The following is a 21,893-nucleotide window of genomic DNA, read 5'->3' as shown; positions in this document are numbered from 1 at the left end:
GTCAATAAACCGTTCGTCGCTTTTGTGTGCTTGTACAGATGCTTGGAAACGTGTTTTACCTTGGTTGTGTGTTTTTTCTTAAAAACTGTAAGCAAGAACAAATCGCAACGCTATAGAGCAACCGCTCACAACAACGAGCAAAACTTCCCTAAAATAACCCCATTCTCGCGTGCCACGGCTTGTTTTTCTGCAAGCTGCGATGCGACACGAAACGTCAACCATCTCAGCACCTTGGAACCCCCCAAGTGGCACCTGACTAGATAGAGGTTTGGTAGTGTTGGCCATTGAATGGATTATATAAGTTTGCATGTTAAGTTGATAGGAACTTGTCATCGCGCCCGACACCAGGTGAGCAATCGTCTATGAACTTGCGACTATTTTTTTTGCCTTCTAGAGTCCTTGTTTTCTGCTTCCTCTCTTTTCTCTTTTTCTCACCGAGTGTTTGCTGAATTGCTTGCAAAGCTGCCCTCTTTATAAGCTTTCGAACTAATCAATTTGCTCTTTTACAAGTCCTATGAGACCTGAACGAGGTTGCAGCTAAGCTGACCCTTTGTGGATGGATAGCGCAAGGGTGCTTCACGACTTAGGCAACTCCAGTTAAATCTATGACAACATGTCGGTTGATGATCAGGTCATAAATACCAATCGTACCATACTAAATAGGGCAAAATCGAATAGTTTGCCAAAATTACTTCTAATAATTTTGCTAAAGCACTTTTAAGCCAATAAATTATCTTAAATATACATGTGTCTATACATGATTAATTTTTTTTATCTTTTAAATGAACCAGTTTTGGAGTTATGGAAACAGCATCACTTGTGTGGGATTTTTACTTGTAACAACTCTTATTAAATCCAATAAGAAAAGAAGTGCTTTGATGTTCTCTACTAACTCTACAAGGTCGTCCTTGTTCCTAATTTAGAAGAGTCCTAAAAAGAACATAAATGGCAAAAAGGTCTTGGCAGAAAAATTTTATCAATTTTTTGTTGGTCTATAATGTCCTGTGTTAGAATCCTAATTAGATAAAGAATTTTGTACTCTGGTCAGGTCTCAAATATAAAGGTGTTTTGATGGTTTATTTTCAGCTATTGTATCATTGGTGTTACTACTTTTTTCTCTCACATTCTCCTGGTTTTTTTGAACTATATCCTTTGTTAAAAAAATAAAGCAAGCAGTTGAACTCTACCTACTGTCTTCTGTTTTTCCCTAGCAAGGTGATTTTATACGCATCAAGAAAAGAAATAAGAACTAGTGAAATGGAACAAGAATAATAATAAATATATGAAGATATATTTAGAAAGAGATTTGATGGTACTTCAACTTTAAAATACCACCCCATATATCTTGTACAAATTATTCAACAAAAAATTATTTTTATGCATCACATTTAAAAACTTCCAAATGTTATGCTTTCAAAAAGTTAGCATTCTTCAGAAAAACCAAGTATAGATTCAATTACCATTGCTCCAGCTGATTAAATTCATCTGATAAGGTTTTCTCCAAGTAATTAGTATCTGAATATCCTCCAAACATTACAAGTTGTTCAATTCGCTGCATAGTGTCTCTGCGCCAAATAACAACCACATATAACTATTAAAATTTGATACAATTAATAATATTATCTTAAGGAAAAGGAGTGGGCAAAATCAACCTTGTCAGATCAATAAGCACAAGCAAACAGATAGCCCCACGGTTAGATCAATCATTATTAAGATCAAAACATAAGATATCGAAGAAGGAATATCTAGAGATAGTAACTTACACATCAACCTCAATTATTTTATTTACTTCCAGTAACTCTCCAATGGGATCATGATCAAGCAGAAACTTCAAGAACACAACAATAAGTTCACTGAAAACACAATGAAGAATCATCAGAACTAAAAACATTTGAGGTGTTATTGTTTGAAAGGTTCATAAGAACAATGTCAGATGTCCAACCTGTTCGCTGGTTGTATTTGATCAATCGGTTCAGACATTAGTATCTTTATATATCTCAAAACCCAATTGAAAAAATTTTGGAACTGAAAGAAGGGAAACAGCAACATGATTATTGGCAGTAAAGAAAAATAGATTTGTAAGCCAACCCGAAATGACAAGATAAATAAGACATATCTCTTCAATATCTTGTTCCAAGTATGTGCCCAAAAAAATAAAAGAGCTTTCCTAAGTATGCCAAGTATAATCGTCAATTACTTACAGCGAACATATTTAACCACAATATGTATGATGACTTGATGTATACAAATTGCCACAATAAATCATTTTTAAAGAGACAACCCCACAATATTCATTCTCGAAGTCAGGATCTACAAGGGCTTAGTTGTGTTTTGATACAAAACGAAAGGGTAGTTGCTTATGCATCTAGGCAATTAAAGCCTCATGAGAAGAACTATCATACTCATGACTTAGAGCTAGCAGCTATCATTTTTGCACTGAAAATTTGGAAGCATTATCTCTATGGACAGACTTTTGAAATCTTCGCAGATCATAGGAGTCTCAAATATATTTTCAACAGAAAAATTTAAATATGAGACAAAGAAGATGGTTGGACTTTCTAAAGGATTATGATTTTAATATCAACTACCATCCTGGGAAGGTTAATGTAGTTGTTGATGTCTTAAGCAGAAATCCCTATAGTTTTGTAGCCTATATGAATATTCAAAGGAATTCATTCTATGATAACAGGGTTAGCAGACTTAAAACTTAAACTTTTATCAGAGACAAATAAAGGTTTTCTTGCGTGTCTGATGGCACAATCATATTTGGTGGAAAAGGTTAAAAAAGGTCAGAAGAAAGATATCTTCATATAATAGTTAAGGAGATAGCTCAAGGATCTAGACCCGAATTTCTCCAAGCCGAAGATGGTTCTATTACATTCCACAATCGACTTTGTGTTCCCGAAAGCCATCCAGTAAAATTGCAATTATTGGAGGAGGCACATAGATCAAAATTTAATATCCATCCCGGGACTACTAAGATGTATCGAGATTAACGCCAAAACTACTGGTGGCGTGGTATGAAGAGAGATATAGCAAAGTTTGTTTCTAAATGTCTGATATGCCAACAGGTGAAGGTAGAACATCGAGTACCTACAGGAAAATTGCAAATGATTTCGATTCCTGAATGGAAGTGGGAGCAAGTCACTATGGATTTTGTGATAAAATCCATAGGATTAACCAAGACTGTGAAAGGCTATGATAGAATTTGGGTAGTAGTAGACAGACTTACTAAATCTGCTCACTTCCTCCCTGTTAATAAGAAGTATTCATTGGATAAACTAGCAAGCTTATATATTAAGGAGATTATTCGATATCATGGGGTGTTAGTTAGCATTATCTCAGATAGAGATCCAAGGTTCACCTCTAAGTTTTGGGGAAGTCTATAAAAATCTTTAGGCATGCAGTTAAAGTTTAGTACAGTTATTCACCCCCAAACTGATGGTCAGTCTGAAAAGACAATACAAACTCTTGAAGATCTCTTAAGAGCATGTGTTTTGGACTTTGGTGGGAGTTGGGATATGAACTTGTACCTAATTGAGTTTTCTTATAATAATAGTTACCACTCTAGCATACAGATAGCTCTATTTGAAGCTCTTTAAGAAAGAAAATGCAGATCACCTATATATTGGGATGAGGTAGGAGAACGGAAGCTTTTGGGACCTCAATTAATTCAAAAAGATACTGATAATGTTCAAATTATACGCCAAAGATTATTAACAGCTCAAAGTCATCAGAAAAGTTATGCAGATCGAAGGCGAAGAGATCTAGAGTTCGAAGTTGGTAAGCACGTCTTCTTAAAAGTGTCGCTAACTAAGGGAGTTATGAGGTTTGGTCAAAGGGGGAAGTTAGCCTCAAGATTCATTGGCCCATTTGAGATCTTACAAAAAGGTCGAGCTTATGGCGTACAGATTGGCATTACACCCCCCCCCCGGCTTTGGCTAGCATCCATGATGTATTCCATATGTCTGCTTCGAAGATATATCAGGGATCCATCACATATCATTTCTTACTAACCTCTACAACTAAGAGATGATGCCACTTTTGAAGAACAACCAACCTAGATCTTAGAAAAGAAAGAACATGTTCTAAGGAATAAAATTATACCTTTGGTAAAGATTTGTTGGCAATACCATTCAAACCAAGAGGCAACGGGGGAAAGAGAAGAAGATATGCGAGAGCAGTATCCTCATCTATTCTATTAAGGTGAGCTCAATTTGGGGACCAAATTTCCTATAGGAGGGGAGAAATGTAATCAAATCAAATAGTTAAGTTAGGAATTAATTTTTTTCCTTACTTACCATTGTAATTTAGGAAATCTTAATCTATTTCCTTGTTTGTTATTACGAATTAGGAAATAACTATTAAGCATTCCAAATCGAATGATATCATATTTATTAGTATATTAAATAGAAATAATTAATATTAAATAAATACGAAAATTAAAATAAATTTCCTTTAATGGAGGCTCACCGTCTCCTATTTAAGGGGAGGGACTTCTCTCCTTCGTTCCTTATTTAGCCGAGCCCAGTAACGAGAGGAACAAGGAGTTACACCCTGCTAACGAGAGGTAGGTTTCCCTACCTTTCTTGAAAATAAAAAATTTTATTTTTATTTTAATTCTTTAAATGTTAAAAATTTTGTAGTTTCAAAATATTTATCAATTCTTTAAATGTCAAAATTTTTTATTGTTGTATTAAAACCTATCAGCTGAAGTTTTTATAATGTTCTTTAACCCCTGCTTATGGTTTTTATTTTTAGATTTAAATATGTTAAAAATTTACATGTTTTATGTATTAAATATATGATATTTTCCTAGCATTACAACTTACCTTTACTCTTATTCAGATTAAAATTTTTGTTAAATTAAAATATATTATCTAAAATTTTTGATATTCTTTGATCTGAAAATTAAAATGTGTTATTCTAAATGATTTAAAATTTATTTGACTAGAATATGTTGAAATTATACATGTGTTGAAAATATGATTTCTATTTGAATTTAGAAGGTTATTTCCTTGTATTAAAACTTATCTCAAAATCTATCTTTTAATGTGCTATTATGTTTTTGTTTATATAATTATCAATGAATATATGTTGTGATATGAAATTGCTTATAAATTGGATTGAAATTGCTCATAGGCCAAGCCCAACCGATAGGTTAGGCCACAGCCCACTAGCCAGGCCCAGTCAACAGACCAGGCCCAACCTAGGGGTCAGGCCCTGGCCTGTAGGCTAACCCAGCCCAATCATCATGGGCGGTCACGTGCGACGCACATGACCAGTCCATGGGCCAGGGCTGGGCCAGCATGGTGTGATGCATGCCCAATCATGTGCAATGCTCATGACCAGTATATGGGTTGGCCCAGTCTAGCCCAATATTATTGTTGGATTTGAGCCCAAATATTGATGGAACTAAACTAGGCTTGATTAGTCTAGATCGATTCAGAGTGATTCCGAATTGATTGACTTATTCAAGTCAGTTTAACCTAAATTTAACCTAATCTAGTCTAAATTATACTAGTCTAAGATGGTTCCAGACCAATTAAATGAGGATTAGAGATCGGTTCAATTAGGTTCTAGTAAATCAAGTTCAATTAGATCGATTGAACTAGGGTTCAAGTCAATTGAGGACTAATTTATATTATTTAATATTGATAATATTTGAAAGAAATATTTTACATGTGTTATTTAATCCCGATATAGATATAACCAGTGTCAGATTATGTTATTACCCTGCCAAGGGCAGGTAGGGCGATTCCCTTCGGGGATTAGCGGGTCGTTAGACGTGACGGCTGGACGGTTCCTCCATCCGCTATTGGGAGTGCGATATGAGTTTGTCTTATTCCACTATTGGGAGAATACAAACTCATCCCGTAGGATAAAGTCTCTCCGTCCGCTGTTGGAGTGCTCCTTCGGGTATTTGATATACGCCAATGGGATGATTAAATTTTGATCATGTATTCATTTTGAGTTGACTTTTTGGGTTCCTACTCAGCATTACTGAATTTTCTTTGTTTTTTATTTTCAGAGCAACCTCCCTCTAGTACTAAATCGAATTCCAATGGAATGCGGACCTTCCTCTATCGCTAGGTAGAGCCACTTAGATGATTCTTGAAGTTAACATCACTATATTTACTTTTTTACTTGTGATTTGATGAATAAATGAATTGTAATAAATGTTTATAAATGATGAATAAAGTGATGTTTATCTACTTGGCTCTGAATGTGTAGAAAGATATAAAAAAAAAATCCAGAATGTGACAACGTCACCCCACGTGGGAGAAGGAAAAGGTGACGTCGCCTTTTATAAAAATATTTATATATAAATATATATTTATTAATTTATATATATATATATATATAAATGAGGCGACATCGCCCCGCTTGGGAGAATTATATATATATATATATATATATATATATATATATATATATATATATATACCGAACGGTATACCGCTCGATATACAGTATCGTACCGTACCGAATGAATGTCGAAACTCCAGTATGATATGATATTTCAATCCTTGCTGCCTGGTATACTTGCATCATACTGGTCCAACTGGTTGCTGAAACCAATATTGGACCAGTATTTAAAATTGTGCCCTTATTTCTGCCTCAAAAGCATAAGCACTCTACTAAAAAATGAAAACTAGAAATCTTAGAGCTATTCTTGATTGGTATGATGGAAAAAATCCAAAATAAGATAGCTACTTTGAACATTCAAATTAGCAAAATTTAGATATCACCAAAATGGTTTGGATGGTTCTGCAGCAGATTTTTCTAGCAATGAGCCAAGATAAACTGACAATGACACTCAACATAAACTGTTAGGTTCTATGGTAGATTTTTCTAGCAATTGGTAACCCTCAGTTATATGACAGGAATAGTCAACATGAAGGTTCTAGGAAAACTTGAAAGAAAAAGTAAATAATTATTTGCAATTTTCCGTGCACTATCAAGTGGTCTGTCCACTAAACATGTATTTGCACCTTAGTTGAGAAATAATCAAATAAAGTCTTTATGAGAACTTAATACAAAGAAAAACAAATGAATCAAAGTTGATAGAAATCAAAATACAAAGAAAAGTATAAATCGGTCATGCATTGGTAACAGGAAATTTATATCAAAGTGCTCATTTAGAACATAATGTCAATCAAACACTAAGTTTGATTGACATTATGTTCTAATGTCTGTATATTAAATTTGCATACTAAGAAGAGTAACAAATATTCAGAATCAGTTATGCCAATATCATTTATAACCCTATAGAGTACCTGATACAACACAATTGCTAGGATCCTCAAAAACCGTTCAACATGCACAAGCAACATTCCAGCCTTCTCTGTTGCACTATCAATAAGTTTTTCATCCAATCCAATAATGTGATACCTTGCACGCCATCTTGAAAGGCCTCTTAGTTCCGCAATTCTAAATCCGATAATCTCTACAGCAGGCTACAAGCGTGTGCAGCAAGACAAAATTGAAATATAAGTTTCATAAAAGTAATATGTTTACAAAAGGAATAACACAAATAATTATCATAATACAAGAACCTAAGTTTGCCTTATTTTAACTATCAAAAAGGAAAACAGCAGCTTAGTGCACATGGCTCCTGCCAATGCCAACTCTAGAGTCAATTTATCCAACCTTTCCCTAGAAACCAAGGTTCTGAATACTATACCGTACCGGTGTATCGATCAGCTATCAATACGGTATGTACCGAGTTGTACCAAGTTATACTGAGCATACCGACACATAGTACACTAGGGTGTACCAATGTACAACCCGTATCAGTCCTCTATCGGACTGGTACATACTGCTCGTACCAAACGGTACAATACGTTATTGCAAACCATACTAGTAACAAAACATTTGTTTTAAATCTTTCCATGACAAAACGGAAAAGGGTGGCTGAACGCACAAGGCTCCTGCCAATGCCGACTCGGCAGCCAATTTATCCAGCCTTACCCTAGTAACAAAAAGTTTGTTTCAAATCTTTCCATTATTCTAACTCATACAACAAACTAAACCAAAACACACAAAAAATTAACATGAAACAATTTAATATCCAGACATTAGAACATAATGTCAATCAAACACTACGTCGTGGATGGCAAAGTGCTCATTTGCATTTTATGAATTTCAACAGCCAAATTTCTAGTTGGAATATCAATGTTGAAGAGAGCATTGTTGCTCTACATACTGCCTAAATGGTTCTTGAATAACAGAGCTAATTTCATTATGTTCTTAAATTATAATTAGAGTGAATTTTGCCCCTATACTTCAATAAATCCTACTGCCAATTCTCATCAAGAATAATTACAAAATCTAAATGTATAGGTCCAGTCATCCGGAACCACCATATACACTGTTGATCACACAAATTAAAATACGCCAAATCAAATGCTAGAAAAGGAGGATACAACTCAGCTCCTTTTATCTATAAACTCAAGATGACTGGCATAGTAAAGGAATATGAGGATAAAGGAATCGAGAAAGCATGGAAAAAGGGATGACTTGAACCTTATCTCCTGCATCTTCCTTGATGTTAATTGCTGGTGCACACATTGTTTGTGTGCGAGTGTGTCCGTGTGTGCACATGTGTGTATGCTTGTGTGAGTGAACACTCCCAAATGTCCTGCACTTGGTAATAATGATGAGAGAGAAAGGAAGAAGATCAGAAGATGAAAAAACCATAGCATGGCAGGAATTTCATGTTATTTACGGGATTGGACATACATGTTAACAATTCATCCTTTTATCATTTTGATGAATGCTGGAAATAGGACTTAATTGAAACAATCACTATAAATTTCCAACGATGGATAGGGATCAAAAGGAAACTTAGGTAGTTTTACCTATTTTCTTTTTCTCTTTATTCCTGTAGTTCACTTAATTTCAGTAAACTTATTATTTTTGTTGGTTAATCTACTACGAAACATGTAAATCTAAACATGTTTTACAGAAAGAATCTAAATCATGAGAAAAGGATGTAACACCCCTCATTTATTTACTGGCACTCCATTTATTTAACATGATTATCTTTTCTAGCAGTCCAAATTGAGGGTCGGTAACAGTGAGAAATAAAAGGTGGAATTATCATTGCAAATCCATATATCCCAAATTCTTATATTCCTGATCCCTTTAGCTGCAACTTGTGAACCTTAAGGATGATGAGATCCATCAAGCCCAAACACTTGTGATCAGCGGACCAATGAGCTCAAGTAAATAACAGTGATAAGATGTTGCCAACAATCTAGGGATAGTACATTTTCCTCATTTTGACAGTGGATGATTTTTTTCTCATTGTCACTGACAATTAGTAGATCTAACCAGATCTGCACATGTTGGATTTCGATTGATCTGTTTATTCGTACACTTAATTTTCTCTATTGGTTTTTTGCTCTCTCTTTTGTATCGCCAGCTAAGCAGGACATGCTCTGTAAGCATACCTCAGTCCACCTACATATATTCTGGTGGCGAACTAAACACATTCTGTCCCTCAAATTCAAATCCTTGACTACGTGTGGTTATTTTCTTAAAAAAATATAATATGTATTATGAACTTCCTTGAGCATCTGCAAAACTAAAAGTTCTTGTTTCTAGCTCCACTGCAAAACAACGACAATATTCCTCAACTCTGTCCTGTTTTGCAATCCTTTAGACCTATACCTGCTATCTTAACCTCCTTGCCCAAAGAGAGAGAGAGAGAGAGAGAGAAGAGTATTATGAGTTTGATAAACTCAAATATAACACAATGCGTCTATAATTAACATACCTGAAGATGTTCATGAATGACAGAATGTAGCTCCTTTCCTGCGGTATCAACAGCCTTGCAGACACGCTTCAGACCCTATCCAAACGAATAGCATAATTAATTTCTGATTCTAACTGCTGCAAATATTAGTTTAATATTATGGTACCGCTTCACCAAGTGAATTGACTAGAAACTGATGAAGTGGTGGACTTGTCCTCGCCCCAAATAGGACACTAAGAAACTCATCTTGAGGATTGGAATCCAGGCCTGGAGATGCATTTTCTGAACTTATTAAAGAAGAGCAGTGAAACAAGAACTTGGCTACACAAGTAATTAATGATTTATCAACTTCATATAATCGTATCGGCAAGCTACCATGACTGACAATCAAAGAAGACAGAGGGTCAAATTTCTCATGAAATGAATGCATGGCTTCAGACCATTGCTTGGACATAACTGACAGGGAAGCACGAACAACCTCAACTAAATCTTCAATACTTGAAGCTTGTTGGGCCACCTGCTGAAGCTCATTTTTTCTGTATAAAGCATACATCATGTAAGTATGAAAAAAAGGTATTTGCTAGTATGGAAAACAGGTCTTTGCACTACAGTACTTAATTTGTACACAAACAGATTGAGGCCACTGGATGACAGTATATCGTTGCTTAAAAATCAAATTGGAACTCCAAAACAGTTGTAGCAAAAAGTTTTTACCAAAGATCCAAAGGGAGATTGGTGAAACTCTTTTAATATGTCCTAGAGATATACGAAGTTGGCTACTTAAATTAAAATTAGTTTATAACAATAGATGAGGTAGTAACACATCCTAGATAAAAATAAAATGTAACAGAACATTTGAAATAGAAACATGAAAGATTCTTAATTGATGACAAAACATAAATACAAATCCTAAATGTTAGTGAGGAATAAATACATTTTGCATCTGGGTGAATCAAACATTCCTAAAATGCACACTGATGATAAAAACAGTTTCATGCAATTTGTTATCAGCAATTCTGTTCATCACTTCAAGCTTCTCAATATTTCCTCAGATAAAGCAAAGTCCATCACCTGGCATTGAATAATAGCCTTTAAAGAGGTGAAGAGTAAGTTTCACAATTTTGTGTGCTGCTATACTGGTCAGGGTTCCGACCAGTAGCATACTGGTGTCCTGAGTGTCAGTGCATCGATGCATAGTGAGTTTCACAAAAAAAGCCTGAAAAACCTGCAAAAACAAAAAAAAAAGCCCAGTATAGGGCTGTACCATATATTGGATGGTATAGGCCCTATGTCAACCTGTACTAGACGATACAGGCCTTGTATCGAGCATACTAGGCCATACAGGTCTTGACTGGATGATATGGGCCCTGTACCACGCTTACCATCCAGATTACCCGGAACCGTTTACTGATAAGTTGTCGGACTAGTAAATACCCCTCGTACCATACCTGCCGGTATTGCAAACCTTGGTGAAGAGTACCAAAAAGTCAAAAACATAATCCATTACAATCAAGAAAGTTTGATTTGGCTAAAAAAATACAAATAAATTAGTCCAGAAACCCTCAGGAAAAATTCATATCCAAGCATTATTAAGATCAATCACAAAAAATACTGCCTTCATGTAAAATTTCAAAAATAGAAAAGGAACAATCAAACATCAAGCTTCAGGTACATATACTAAAGAAAAATACTCTATTTACCATTTACCTGTCAAGAAATATAGATGTATTAAGAAGAAGACAATGCAATCCAACTGAAGAATCCCCAGTATGTGAAAACTTCTGGACCTCAGCATATTCTTCATCCTTCTGTACATTCTTGCCTTTTGGCTTCACAAGGTTTTCCTCGAGCTCCCCAAAGCTCAGAACAACTAGCTGAGACAGATCTTTTGATAATGCCAACTGACAAAAAGACCCATGGATGTCATAAAATGCATCTAAAAAAGCCCCTAGAACAACTGAGACAGATTTCTTTCAATAAAGCTAATTAATGTTTTATTAAACCAACTGGTGAAAAAGGCCCATGGATAAATCAAGCTATAAAAATGCATCTAAAAAGTAATTGCAACGAAGGAGCCTCATGTTTTCGTCGCACTAAGCTAGAAGCATTCCTCGGAGAACATTGAGTACCAAACAAGAATAAAAGAGTACCTGGTGTATAGAAGCATTTAGAAGCTGGAATGTAGCTGTCTTGTCTAGAAATGGAGCACAAAGAGACAGCTTGTGAATGTTCTGATATAAAATGGAATCAGTCAGGAAGCAAGCTATATCCACAAATAAGTTCAGGTATTTCAAACAAAAAAGCAATGTTACATACAAGCTCTGTATGGGCAGAATCTTGGTAGCTATAGAACTAAATGGTGACCAACTTATACCAATATATGAGAATCTAATTTCATCATAACTTGTTACAAAACGCAGATCTTGCCCTAAATATTGCACAAACAGCAAAAATTAACTTCCAAGTAGCTCAGGTATAAACTAAATAGTACATTAGTAGGACCAGATCTAGATTAGTAGATCCCCATTCCCAACAGAAAAGGATCAACAGTATTATGCAAAAATAGACACTAAATAGTAAATTTTGGATGGACACTATTCAATAAGCAACTGCAGCTAAAAATGATCATATTAAACAGCAATATTCATATTCGTTGGAAATTATTACTTTTGTGGAAGAGAAAAAGCAATCCAAAGGTAACTCTTAAAATAAGTTTCTTTTGTTTAAAATCAAATTCTTAACTGATTATGATATCCCCACACTCTTATATGGCATACAAACTCCCACATCATTCTCTCAGGTTGGTGATAACTTTCTTAGATATCCAATTACAGGTCATTGGAGGTGCATGAATGATAACATAAACCAATCATCATGCTCCTTGTAAAAGCTTTGATCATTAATGCTTTCTTTAAATTTTAAAGGGAAGTTTCTCAAAAGAACATAAGTTAATTTCAAATCAAGCCCTAATGCCCAATACATTCCTGGTCGTTTTTTCATTTTTGGCAGACAGTTCACTCAGTTCAAACACAAAAGGCCATCGGATCTGCTTTTGTCAAAGGTTCTTGGCACTCAATAGTTTAACCCAACAATAAAGCCAAAAAGGTGAATAAATCAAGGAAAATACTCCATCAAGGCATTACTATGATACTGATCAGATTGTGAACCCATGATAGATAGCCTTTGCCTAATTCCATGAATCTCAACAGTCTCAACAAACACATCATTAGACAAGATAATTAGACTTTAACTGTTTAAGCATACACCAAGCTCATTATTACTTAACTTTTAAAAGCTTGAGGTTCTCAGTATTAAGTAGATTAATTGGTTGCTGAATATTCAATTGATGTGATGAAAATATCTAAAAAGCACCTGGTGAGTCCCTAACTACAGGAACTATGCCTCAAACATATTTACTCAGCTAAATGTACAGGTACATACCTACTTCAAAGGGATTCCAAAATGGAGATAGCACATGCATAGAGAGAAAAAGAGGGCTTATGAAGCTGAACCAATTATACAGCTTCTTGAATGGCAAAACATATACTAGATCAAGAAGAATAATACAATCTAAAATATGCATGAATGTGATGAACTAAGATTTCAGCACCAATGGATTTCTTTTGTGTAAGCTCCATATTTTACAAAAGAACTTATACATTAACGACTTTTGCTGTAAATTTTGGAATAATAACTCACAATTTTTCCTATTGGAAAAATTCCAAAAATACTGAAGCAAATGCAACCATCTTTATCTCCGCTAGACAGCATGTTAAAATGTTGCCTTGGAGAAGTGGATAACTCATGAAAGGTATCTTCAAGGTCATCCATAAAACCAGCATCTCCAGCATTCAGTCCAGGCATCCGAGGAACTCTTGGAGCAGGAGGGAAGAAACGCCTAGTACGATCTTCATAAACAAAAGCACTATCTATCTCACCCTGTATACAGAAAATAGTTGAACAGTAACTTTACACCCAATACTGGATAAACAAATTTGAAGAGTCACAACCATAGTAAGATCAATCTAACATAATCACAAAAAATCATATACCTGAAAGTTGTGATACAAATAGTTTTGTCTTAAGGATCAATCTAACATGACTAAAACCATGTACACGAAAGTTGTCATGCAAATCTAAGTAATAGCACAGGTAGCATCCTAAAACAAGCAATAAGCCCATAGAACTTATTCTATCAATCATGGAGATCTTATTGGTGAGAACTTGTCTGATCAGTAGGGAATGATCCTTTACACAAGGAAACAAACAGTTAAAGAAACCAAGTATACATCAATTTGAAATGTTTTCTTAAATTTAGATCTCAATTCTAAAAAAAATTTACCACATTGCTACAAGCAAATACTTTGCTTGACATTTGATCATCTTTGTCATGAGACAATAAGCATGCTTTGAAAATCAGGACGAGCATTATCTCATTCCCATTTTCTTTCAATAATTATCCTTAGGTTTAGTCATCCCATTGATCTCACCAATCTCTGTTAGTTTTCATTCATTCTTGTGGTTCTCAATAGTCAAGCCAATTTACCAGTCAGATCCAGCAGATCCAAATTAATTACCAGCCAATTCCTCCAATACCAACTAATCTCCAACTTATGATGGCTTATTTGGATTATTAATAAAAGAATTCCACGAACAAAGTAGACCAGTCTGGCCAACACAAGTGATAGAAAAGTGAACTGACGAACTAAATCGAAAAAGAAAACCTACCAAACCGAAAAAAACTAGATAACTGACTCAATCAAATCAGTTCTAAATGTATTTTGGTTTTTCTAGGTTTCAATCGGCTCAATTTAATCTTCCAGAAAATGTGGGTTCACCAAACCATTGAACACAGTTCTTAAGCCTAGAGGAAACCTATCTATCTCTCTTTCTCAACCTTATTATTTATACCTCTCTCAAGGAATAAACGGTTGCTTTTCTCTCCATGTCCCTTTATTAGTGAACCCCTAAACCCAAAACCCACCTCTCATGTCCCTCATCCCAACTGTTCTAACACTCTCCTCCAATCCCTACCCTGACCTCAAGGCCAGGGAGGTCAGTGATTCAGATTCTCAAAGGCATAATAATGGTGCAAATAGACCAGATAACGGTCAACACACCTACAAACTAAGTCCTAGCTGGACTTAACCAAATTCTATCCAGGTCATCAGATTAGACACGTAATCCATGTCTTCGTATACGATGACTCAAGTCAATCCAACTGAGAGGGAGAGACTAAGAGCAAGAGTGAGAGGAAGAGGAACTAGACATTTCTAGTGAATTAGGCCAACTGAGAGGAAGAGTCTAAGAAAGTGAGAATCAGACAAAGCGAGAAAAGAGAGACAAGGAGACATTTCGAGTGGTGAAATTGTGTGGGCAGCGGGTGGGAGAGCCTAAGAGTGAGAGAGACAATAAAGCGAAGCCAAAGGGGGACTGTAGAAAAAAAACTCAACTTGGAGAGAGAAAAAGGGAAGGCACATACATAGATAGACGAACTCCAACCAACTGCAATGGAGCACCACTTTTGTGTTACGAACATCATCACAAACTCACAATTGCAAATAGAAATAAAGTTGAGGTGATTAGGGATTAAGATTGGAAATGTTTTTTACGTTTTAGAATATATAAATATGTTATGAATAATATAATCATAATCATAATATTGGATATGGAACAAAACTGGATTGACTTTGAATCATCTGCAGTCTGATTATAATTGGATTGGATTACACCTGAACCGGTTTATCATGTGACTCCAATTCATATCTAAATTTTTAATTGGATTAGGTCAAATTCAATCCATTAACCACCTCCTCTCCCTCCCTCTCCTCCTTTCTCATAGTGCAATGGTGATCAAAGCACTTGTAAAGCTTGCTGACGGCACCAATAATGAACTGAGTGTAAGACTGTAAGTCTTGGTGCAACAATATAGTTGCCTCTTTGCAGCCTAGTTGATTAAAAGTTCAAGACATGGAAACAACCTCTCTGCTTGTACGTAGAAGGTATACATTTTTATTCTCCACCGGATCCAAGCTTAGAAAAACAAGAAACTTTTCATGTTCTCGAACTCTCATCCCTGCTTTTTACTACCATTTGACATTAATTTTAATTTCACCTCAAAGAAATCAGCTGAGAGATGCCTGAATGAAACAATCTTAAGGGTCTGAATGGAGGATGACCAAATTATTTTCAACTAATGGCACTAGGTAGTAACACCTTTTCTGCAATTTTAAACACCTGGCTATGTTGGTTCCATGATAGCCTCCGATGACATTATCCAACAATAACTTCTCAACAAGGGAAGTAGAGGACATACCTTTTCAATGTGTGCTTCTTCTTCCCAGTTCAAACAGATGACAGCCACAGAATGTGACTTAATGCTCTTTAATAACTTCCCATTCTGAAGATGAACAACAAATAACCTTTAGTTCACTAGCATAGCCACTGTCTTATCAAACAAAATGATAGCAACTAATTCAATAAGTACTACCAGCATCTAATAAAAACACAAGGCAAAGGAAATCAATAGGTGAAAACATAATGGTATAAGTGCAAATAATAAGAGCAAGAAACTATACTTTAAAATGTCATAACCAAGAATATTCAAGAGACGGAGCAATCAAGAAACAAGGATTTACATAAATAAAACCTAGGTAACATATGCAATTAAGAAGTTATTGGTCATGAAAATAATCAGACTACTATAAGTTTAACCAAGGTTTGTAATTTTGTACCGTACCGGAGTTTCGAGTTCAGCTCGATACGATACGGTACGAGTATACCGAGCGGTATGCTCTGGCGTACTGCTCGGTATATATATATATATATATATATATATATATATATATATATATATAATAAAAGTTAAAAAAATAAAAGTTAAAATATAAAAAAGGGGCGACGTCGCTTAGTTTCTTCTCCCCGCATGGGGAGAAGAAAACCTCGAAGCCTCGGCGACGTCGCCGAGGTTTCTTATCCCCATGCTAAGGCTTCTTCTGCCCGCGCGGATTAGAAGTCACCGACGACACCGAGGTCTCCCCGCGAAGCCCCGACGAAATCGTCGAGGTTTCTTCTCCCCACAGCGAGGCTTTTCTTCCCCGCGCGGATTAGGAGAAGTCGCCGACGACGCCGAGGCCTTGTCACCTCAAACGAAGAGGAGGCGACATCTCATCTATTGCGTCCGGCAAGGGAGGGCGACGACGGGTCGGGATCATCGAGGGAGAGCGACGCCGGGTCTCTAGGTTCTCCCTCTTCTTCCTTTTCCCTCGACTAATACCGCCCGGTAGCGGGCTATCACGCACTTAGTTGGTTTTGCCTAAGTCGTACGGCACCCTCTCGTGTCCGTCCACAAAGGCCAACCTCCCCGAAACCTCCTATGATCCCTTAGGACCCACAAAAGAGAAAACGGGTTAGAGAAAGCGTCTCACTCAAGATCCACAAGCAATCATTTCAGTAAACACTTCATAGCCAATGCAAATTACACAAACTTCACAAGTTTTGAATAGTCGCACAACAAAGGATATGATTATGAAATAACTTACAAAAAGAGGAAAGAGAATGTTATTGCAGATGTGCTTTCATGGCTACCCGAGCTAGCTAAATTTTCGACCGTTTCACTTCCGACAAGCTACTTCCTTGAGGATATTAAGAGGGAATGGCAGGAAGATCCTGAGACCAGTAAGATCATAAGAAAATTGGAGGAAACACCAAGCTCCGTGGCTCATTACAATTGGGACTCAAAAGAATTGCGCTATACAGGACGCATTGTGCTTGTGTCAAATTCTACTTGCATAAAAACCATCCTTCAAGAGATGCATTCCACACCTGCGGCCGGGCACTCCGAGTTCCTTAGGTCCAATAAGAGAATTAAGCAAAATTTTTATTGGGTAGGGATGAAAATTATTATTGCTAAATTTGTGGCACAATGTGATGTATGTCACGATATAAAGGCAAGACAGTGGCAAGTCCCGGAAAGCTACAACCTTTGCCCGTCTCGGACTCAATATGGACTGATATATCAATGGACTTCATCGAAAAGCTTCCCTCATAACAAGGAAAAGGTACAATTTTTGTCGTGGTGGATCGCCTTACAAAGTATGCTCACTTTTGCGTTGTTCGTAATCCCTACACTACTTCTAGTATTGCTTGAATCTTTATGAAGAATACTGTAAAATTACATAAGATGCCGAGATCTATTGTAAGTGATCGTGATAGGATCTTCACGAGCAGATTTTGGACAGAGTTATTCTAGATGCAACGCACTAAATTGAAAATGAGTACGACATATCACCCAAAAACCAACGGCCAGACTGAAGTGGTGAACAGGTGCTTGGAGACATACCTCAGATGCATCACCAGTGATCGACCAAAAGAGTGGACAAAGTGGCTTCTCTAGATCGAGTGGTGGTATAATACAACTTATCATTCATCCACAAAATGTACTCCCTGTGAGGCTATGTATGGCCGACCTCCCCTTGTGATCCCAAAATATGTGTTGGGCACCTCTAAAGTAGAACAAGTAGACAGGGAACTGCAGGACAGAGACAAAATCTGTGAAGCAAACATCAATCCCAAAATAAGAGAATTTTCAGTAGGAGATTGGGTCTTCCTACGGCTCCAGCCATATAAGCCAACATCAATCCAGACCAGAGTATCTATGAAGCTTTCACCTCGGTTCTATAGACCCTACCAAATTTTGAAGTGCATCGGAGCGGTAGCATACATATTGGACTTACCCGCTAGCTCCCGAATCCATCTAGTCTTCCTCCATGTGTCATGTTTAAAGCTCAAGCTGGGACAAAACAAGACAACCCAAAGCCATCTAACAAATATGATTGCCCAAAGAAAACTCCAGACCCAGCCGATTGCCATTATTGATCGACGGATCGTGACTCGATGACGACGACCCACTATTGAAGTGCTAATACAGAGGGCGAACCAACCAACAGAAGATGCCACTTAGGAGAAATATGACGACTTGATCAAATTTTCAGAATTCATTGATTGTTAGCGTCGAGGACAAGATTGATTTGAAGAGGGTCTGTTAGGACTCTAGCTAGGAGAGTCCTAACTGAGTTTCATTGAAAGGGGCATTCATGTAAAACCTACCAAGTCGACCCCTATTAAAGAGGTAAAGAGGTCGACTATGGATAGGATTAGTTTGGAGGTTGCTTCTTAGAGAAGCATTAGGAGTTGGTTAGAAGTAGGAGTCTTGAGTAGGAGTCCTATTAGGAGTCTTGAGTAGGAGTCCTAATCAATGATTTAAAAAGCGCTAGGTGCCAAAAGGCGCCAAGGTCCACAAACGCCCGAGGCGCTAGGCGCTCGCCCGAGCGAAGCGAGGCACTAAAATATAAAAATATATAATATAATTAATAATTTCAAATAAATAAAAATTAACAACATTAAAATCAAAATAATATATTATTAATCTATTAACAGAAAATTAATCATTTCAAAATTTTAATAAACTTAATATTAAGAGTATACTGTATACTGAGCCTGATGAAGAAACGAGGAAGCAGCGGCGAGCGGCGGCAGCAGCAGCGGCGAGCGGCGGCAACAGTAGCGGCGAGCGGCAGCAGCAGCAGCGGCGAGCAACGGCAACAGCAGCGAGAGGGCTCGCGGGAGGTGTGAGCAGCGGGAGGGCTCGCGGGAGGCGCGAGCAGCGGGAGGGCTCGAGGGAGGTGCGAGCAACGGGAAGGCTCGCGGGAGGCGCGAGCAGCGACAGCGGGAGCAGGAGCGACGAGCAGCGAGATCGCGATCGGGATCGGGATCGGCAGCGGCAGCAGGTTAGGGTTGGGTAAGGGTTAGGGTTGGGGTTATATCGGTTTAGTTGGTTCGATTGAACCAACTAACAACCGAACCAGGACCGAACCAGACCTAAAATTCTGGTTCGGTCGCCTTGGTTTATCTAGGCGCTCGCCCGAAGCGCCCAGTGCCTGGGCTCGGGCGAGCGCCCAGGCGGCGCCTGTTTGAAGCGCGCCGCCTGGGACATTAGCGAGGCGCTCGGGCCTCGCCTCGCCTCGCCCGAGCGCCTAGGCGAGCGCCCGAGTGCCTTTTTCAATCACTGGTCCTAATTGAGTAAGAGTCTTGATTAAGAGTCCTATTAGGAGTTGGGGTTTAAAAGCCCTATAAATAGTCATATATTCATCCTCTTTTAATAAGAAATAGATTAATCTTTTTAATAGCGTTTGAGCAGTAACTTGGAGGATGGAACCCCTATAGAGTTCCAAGGAGACCGATCCCTTAAAGAGATCAACCCCAAACTTAGAATCTGCAAGGGTTCTAATACATACATGAGTATTACATCAAACACCACATTTACAGTTTTGTCTGTGACATTCTCCCCCACTTATTCCTTCGACGTCCTCGTTGAAGCCTTTGCAGATACTGCATCTCCTCGCCTCTTGGCTCCCAACTACACTCCGTCGTTGTTTTTGAATCGTCAAACTTTGATCCGCCATGCTACTTCAACTCGCCAATGACTCCGACTCTGGTGTGGGGTCAGTTGAGTTATGTTGATCCTTTCTAACCCCAAAACATCTAAATAAGTACTAGTGCATGAAATAACCCTTCATGCATAGGGAATTTCGAAATTAAGTGTTTTACAATCAGTAACCAACTTTTTTAATGCATTCCTTGGTTATGAAGAAAAGCACCTTGAAACAGCTGTAACTTTATCTAAGGAATATGCTCATGAGCTGTCATATTTGAGTGGGCTGAGTTGAAAACTATAAGGAAACATTGTGGGTTGAAAAAAATATCATAGTATCAGTAAGGTCCATATGAGCAGATTACAACAAATTAGGCAATCTCGTGTCAACCTCCTTAGCCCCTTTCACGACCAAGCACTCTCCCTCCAAGAGAACAAGGGATCGATGATTCACAGAAGTCCCGCCTCTACGGTATCATAGCGCTGTCATGCCTATGGCCCTACTATCTGTTGCCTCGCATCTGCGTCCCTTTCTTCGCGATCAGTAGATCTGCCTCTGTAGCACTGTGGCACTCCTTCGAGTCCACCTCCATTCTAACTAATGCTTGGTGTTGGGTAGCTAAGTCCCTCTAGACTCATCGTCGCTTCCTCGCCCCTTTCGACTTCCTACTTCAACACCTCTGTGTTCACCGAGCAGTTCCCCTTGGTCGATGGAAAGACAGACTGCAATTCTCATGCATTGCCACCGCCATCATGTTGCAGGGTTCGCACCGATTCTGTTCTCCTTAGCTTCCTTAGTAGAAACGTTCGCTTACTCAGCCTTGTCCTCTGACTTGTCGGGCTCCCTTAAGCGAATATGAGGTCTGGAGCAGTCTAACTCTCCAGCCACTCCGATCATACCTCTGCATGATCAAGTCCCCTCCTACGGGACTCACTAGTACTTACATTCGAAATATTCTCTTGGTGGTACACAACCCCCAAATGTTGATGACCAAGACATTCACTAAGCTTTTATCCGATGCAAAATTCGATGCACACACGGAAGACCCGCCTCTACGATACCATGGCATTCACTACTTGAATCCATAGTCTTTCTTGTCGTCGTGTTGTTCACCGAAGTGGAGCTTCCAGTAACTCCCGATCATACCTCCATATGATCTAGTCCCTCGCAGGACTAGTTTTGTGTGTATCGCATTGTCACAAACTGTTCCACTATGATCCACTACACCATGTCGCCTCCTGGTGACATCTCCATTGCATTCTGATTATTGTGGGATGAACTCGGATTACGATCCCTCCATGTGTGGCCTCTGCCAACACATCGCAGGACTTCTTCCACCTTCGATTGTGTTCGCTCCACTGGCAATTGACCTTCGTCCACCCGCTCTCAAGTCACACCCAAATGAAGCACTACTCTAGGATAGTCTGTCGCTTAGTAGCTCCTGAAGTCTATTGACTTCGCTAAAATTAGTGCACCATTGTCTGGATCCTAGGCCTCTGCCCCCACCAACACAATCTCCGCTGCACACCGCTTCCTTCATGACAACTTGAATGGCAGCACTGTGGAGTATTCTTCAAGAGTACCCTCCTCCGCATCCTCTTGCCTTGTGCCAATGCCTTCTGAACCCAACTTCGCCTTCGGAAGTTGGGTCGCCTAGGTTCCTCTGTCAAATGCTTCTTCGAGATAAGTTGCATGTG

At 38.0% G+C, this 21,893-nt stretch overlaps 1 protein-coding gene across 3 annotated transcripts in view; it reads right to left on the bottom strand.

Annotated features, from left to right (window-relative positions):
- Window positions 1-21,893, bottom strand: part of LOC135595174 (anaphase-promoting complex subunit 4-like) — an 81,947-nt gene that overhangs the window by 37,538 nt on the left and 22,516 nt on the right. For all 3 annotated transcript variants that reach the window (XM_065085742.1, XM_065085741.1, XM_065085743.1), the window contains 11 exons: window positions 16,080-16,163; window positions 13,463-13,702; window positions 11,914-11,994; window positions 11,471-11,664; window positions 10,139-10,299; window positions 9,930-10,030; window positions 9,785-9,859; window positions 7,281-7,460; window positions 1,943-2,025; window positions 1,764-1,853; window positions 1,461-1,565 (listed from right to left, as the gene is read on the bottom strand). In XM_065085742.1, the coding sequence (XP_064941814.1) occupies window positions 1,461-1,565; window positions 1,764-1,853; window positions 1,943-2,025; window positions 7,281-7,460; window positions 9,785-9,859; window positions 9,930-10,030; window positions 10,139-10,299; window positions 11,471-11,664; window positions 11,914-11,994; window positions 13,463-13,702; window positions 16,080-16,163 (1,394 nt within the window). The remainder of the gene's footprint in view (window positions 1-1,460; window positions 1,566-1,763; window positions 1,854-1,942; window positions 2,026-7,280; window positions 7,461-9,784; window positions 9,860-9,929; window positions 10,031-10,138; window positions 10,300-11,470; window positions 11,665-11,913; window positions 11,995-13,462; window positions 13,703-16,079; window positions 16,164-21,893) is intronic.

Source organism: Musa acuminata, chromosome BXJ1-10 (assembly GCF_036884655.1).
Source record: "Musa acuminata AAA Group cultivar baxijiao chromosome BXJ1-10, Cavendish_Baxijiao_AAA, whole genome shotgun sequence".
NCBI lineage: Eukaryota > Viridiplantae > Streptophyta > Magnoliopsida > Zingiberales > Musaceae > Musa > Musa acuminata.
The sequence above is the reverse complement of the archived record's forward strand: the minus strand, read 5'-3'. Positions and strand labels throughout refer to the sequence as shown.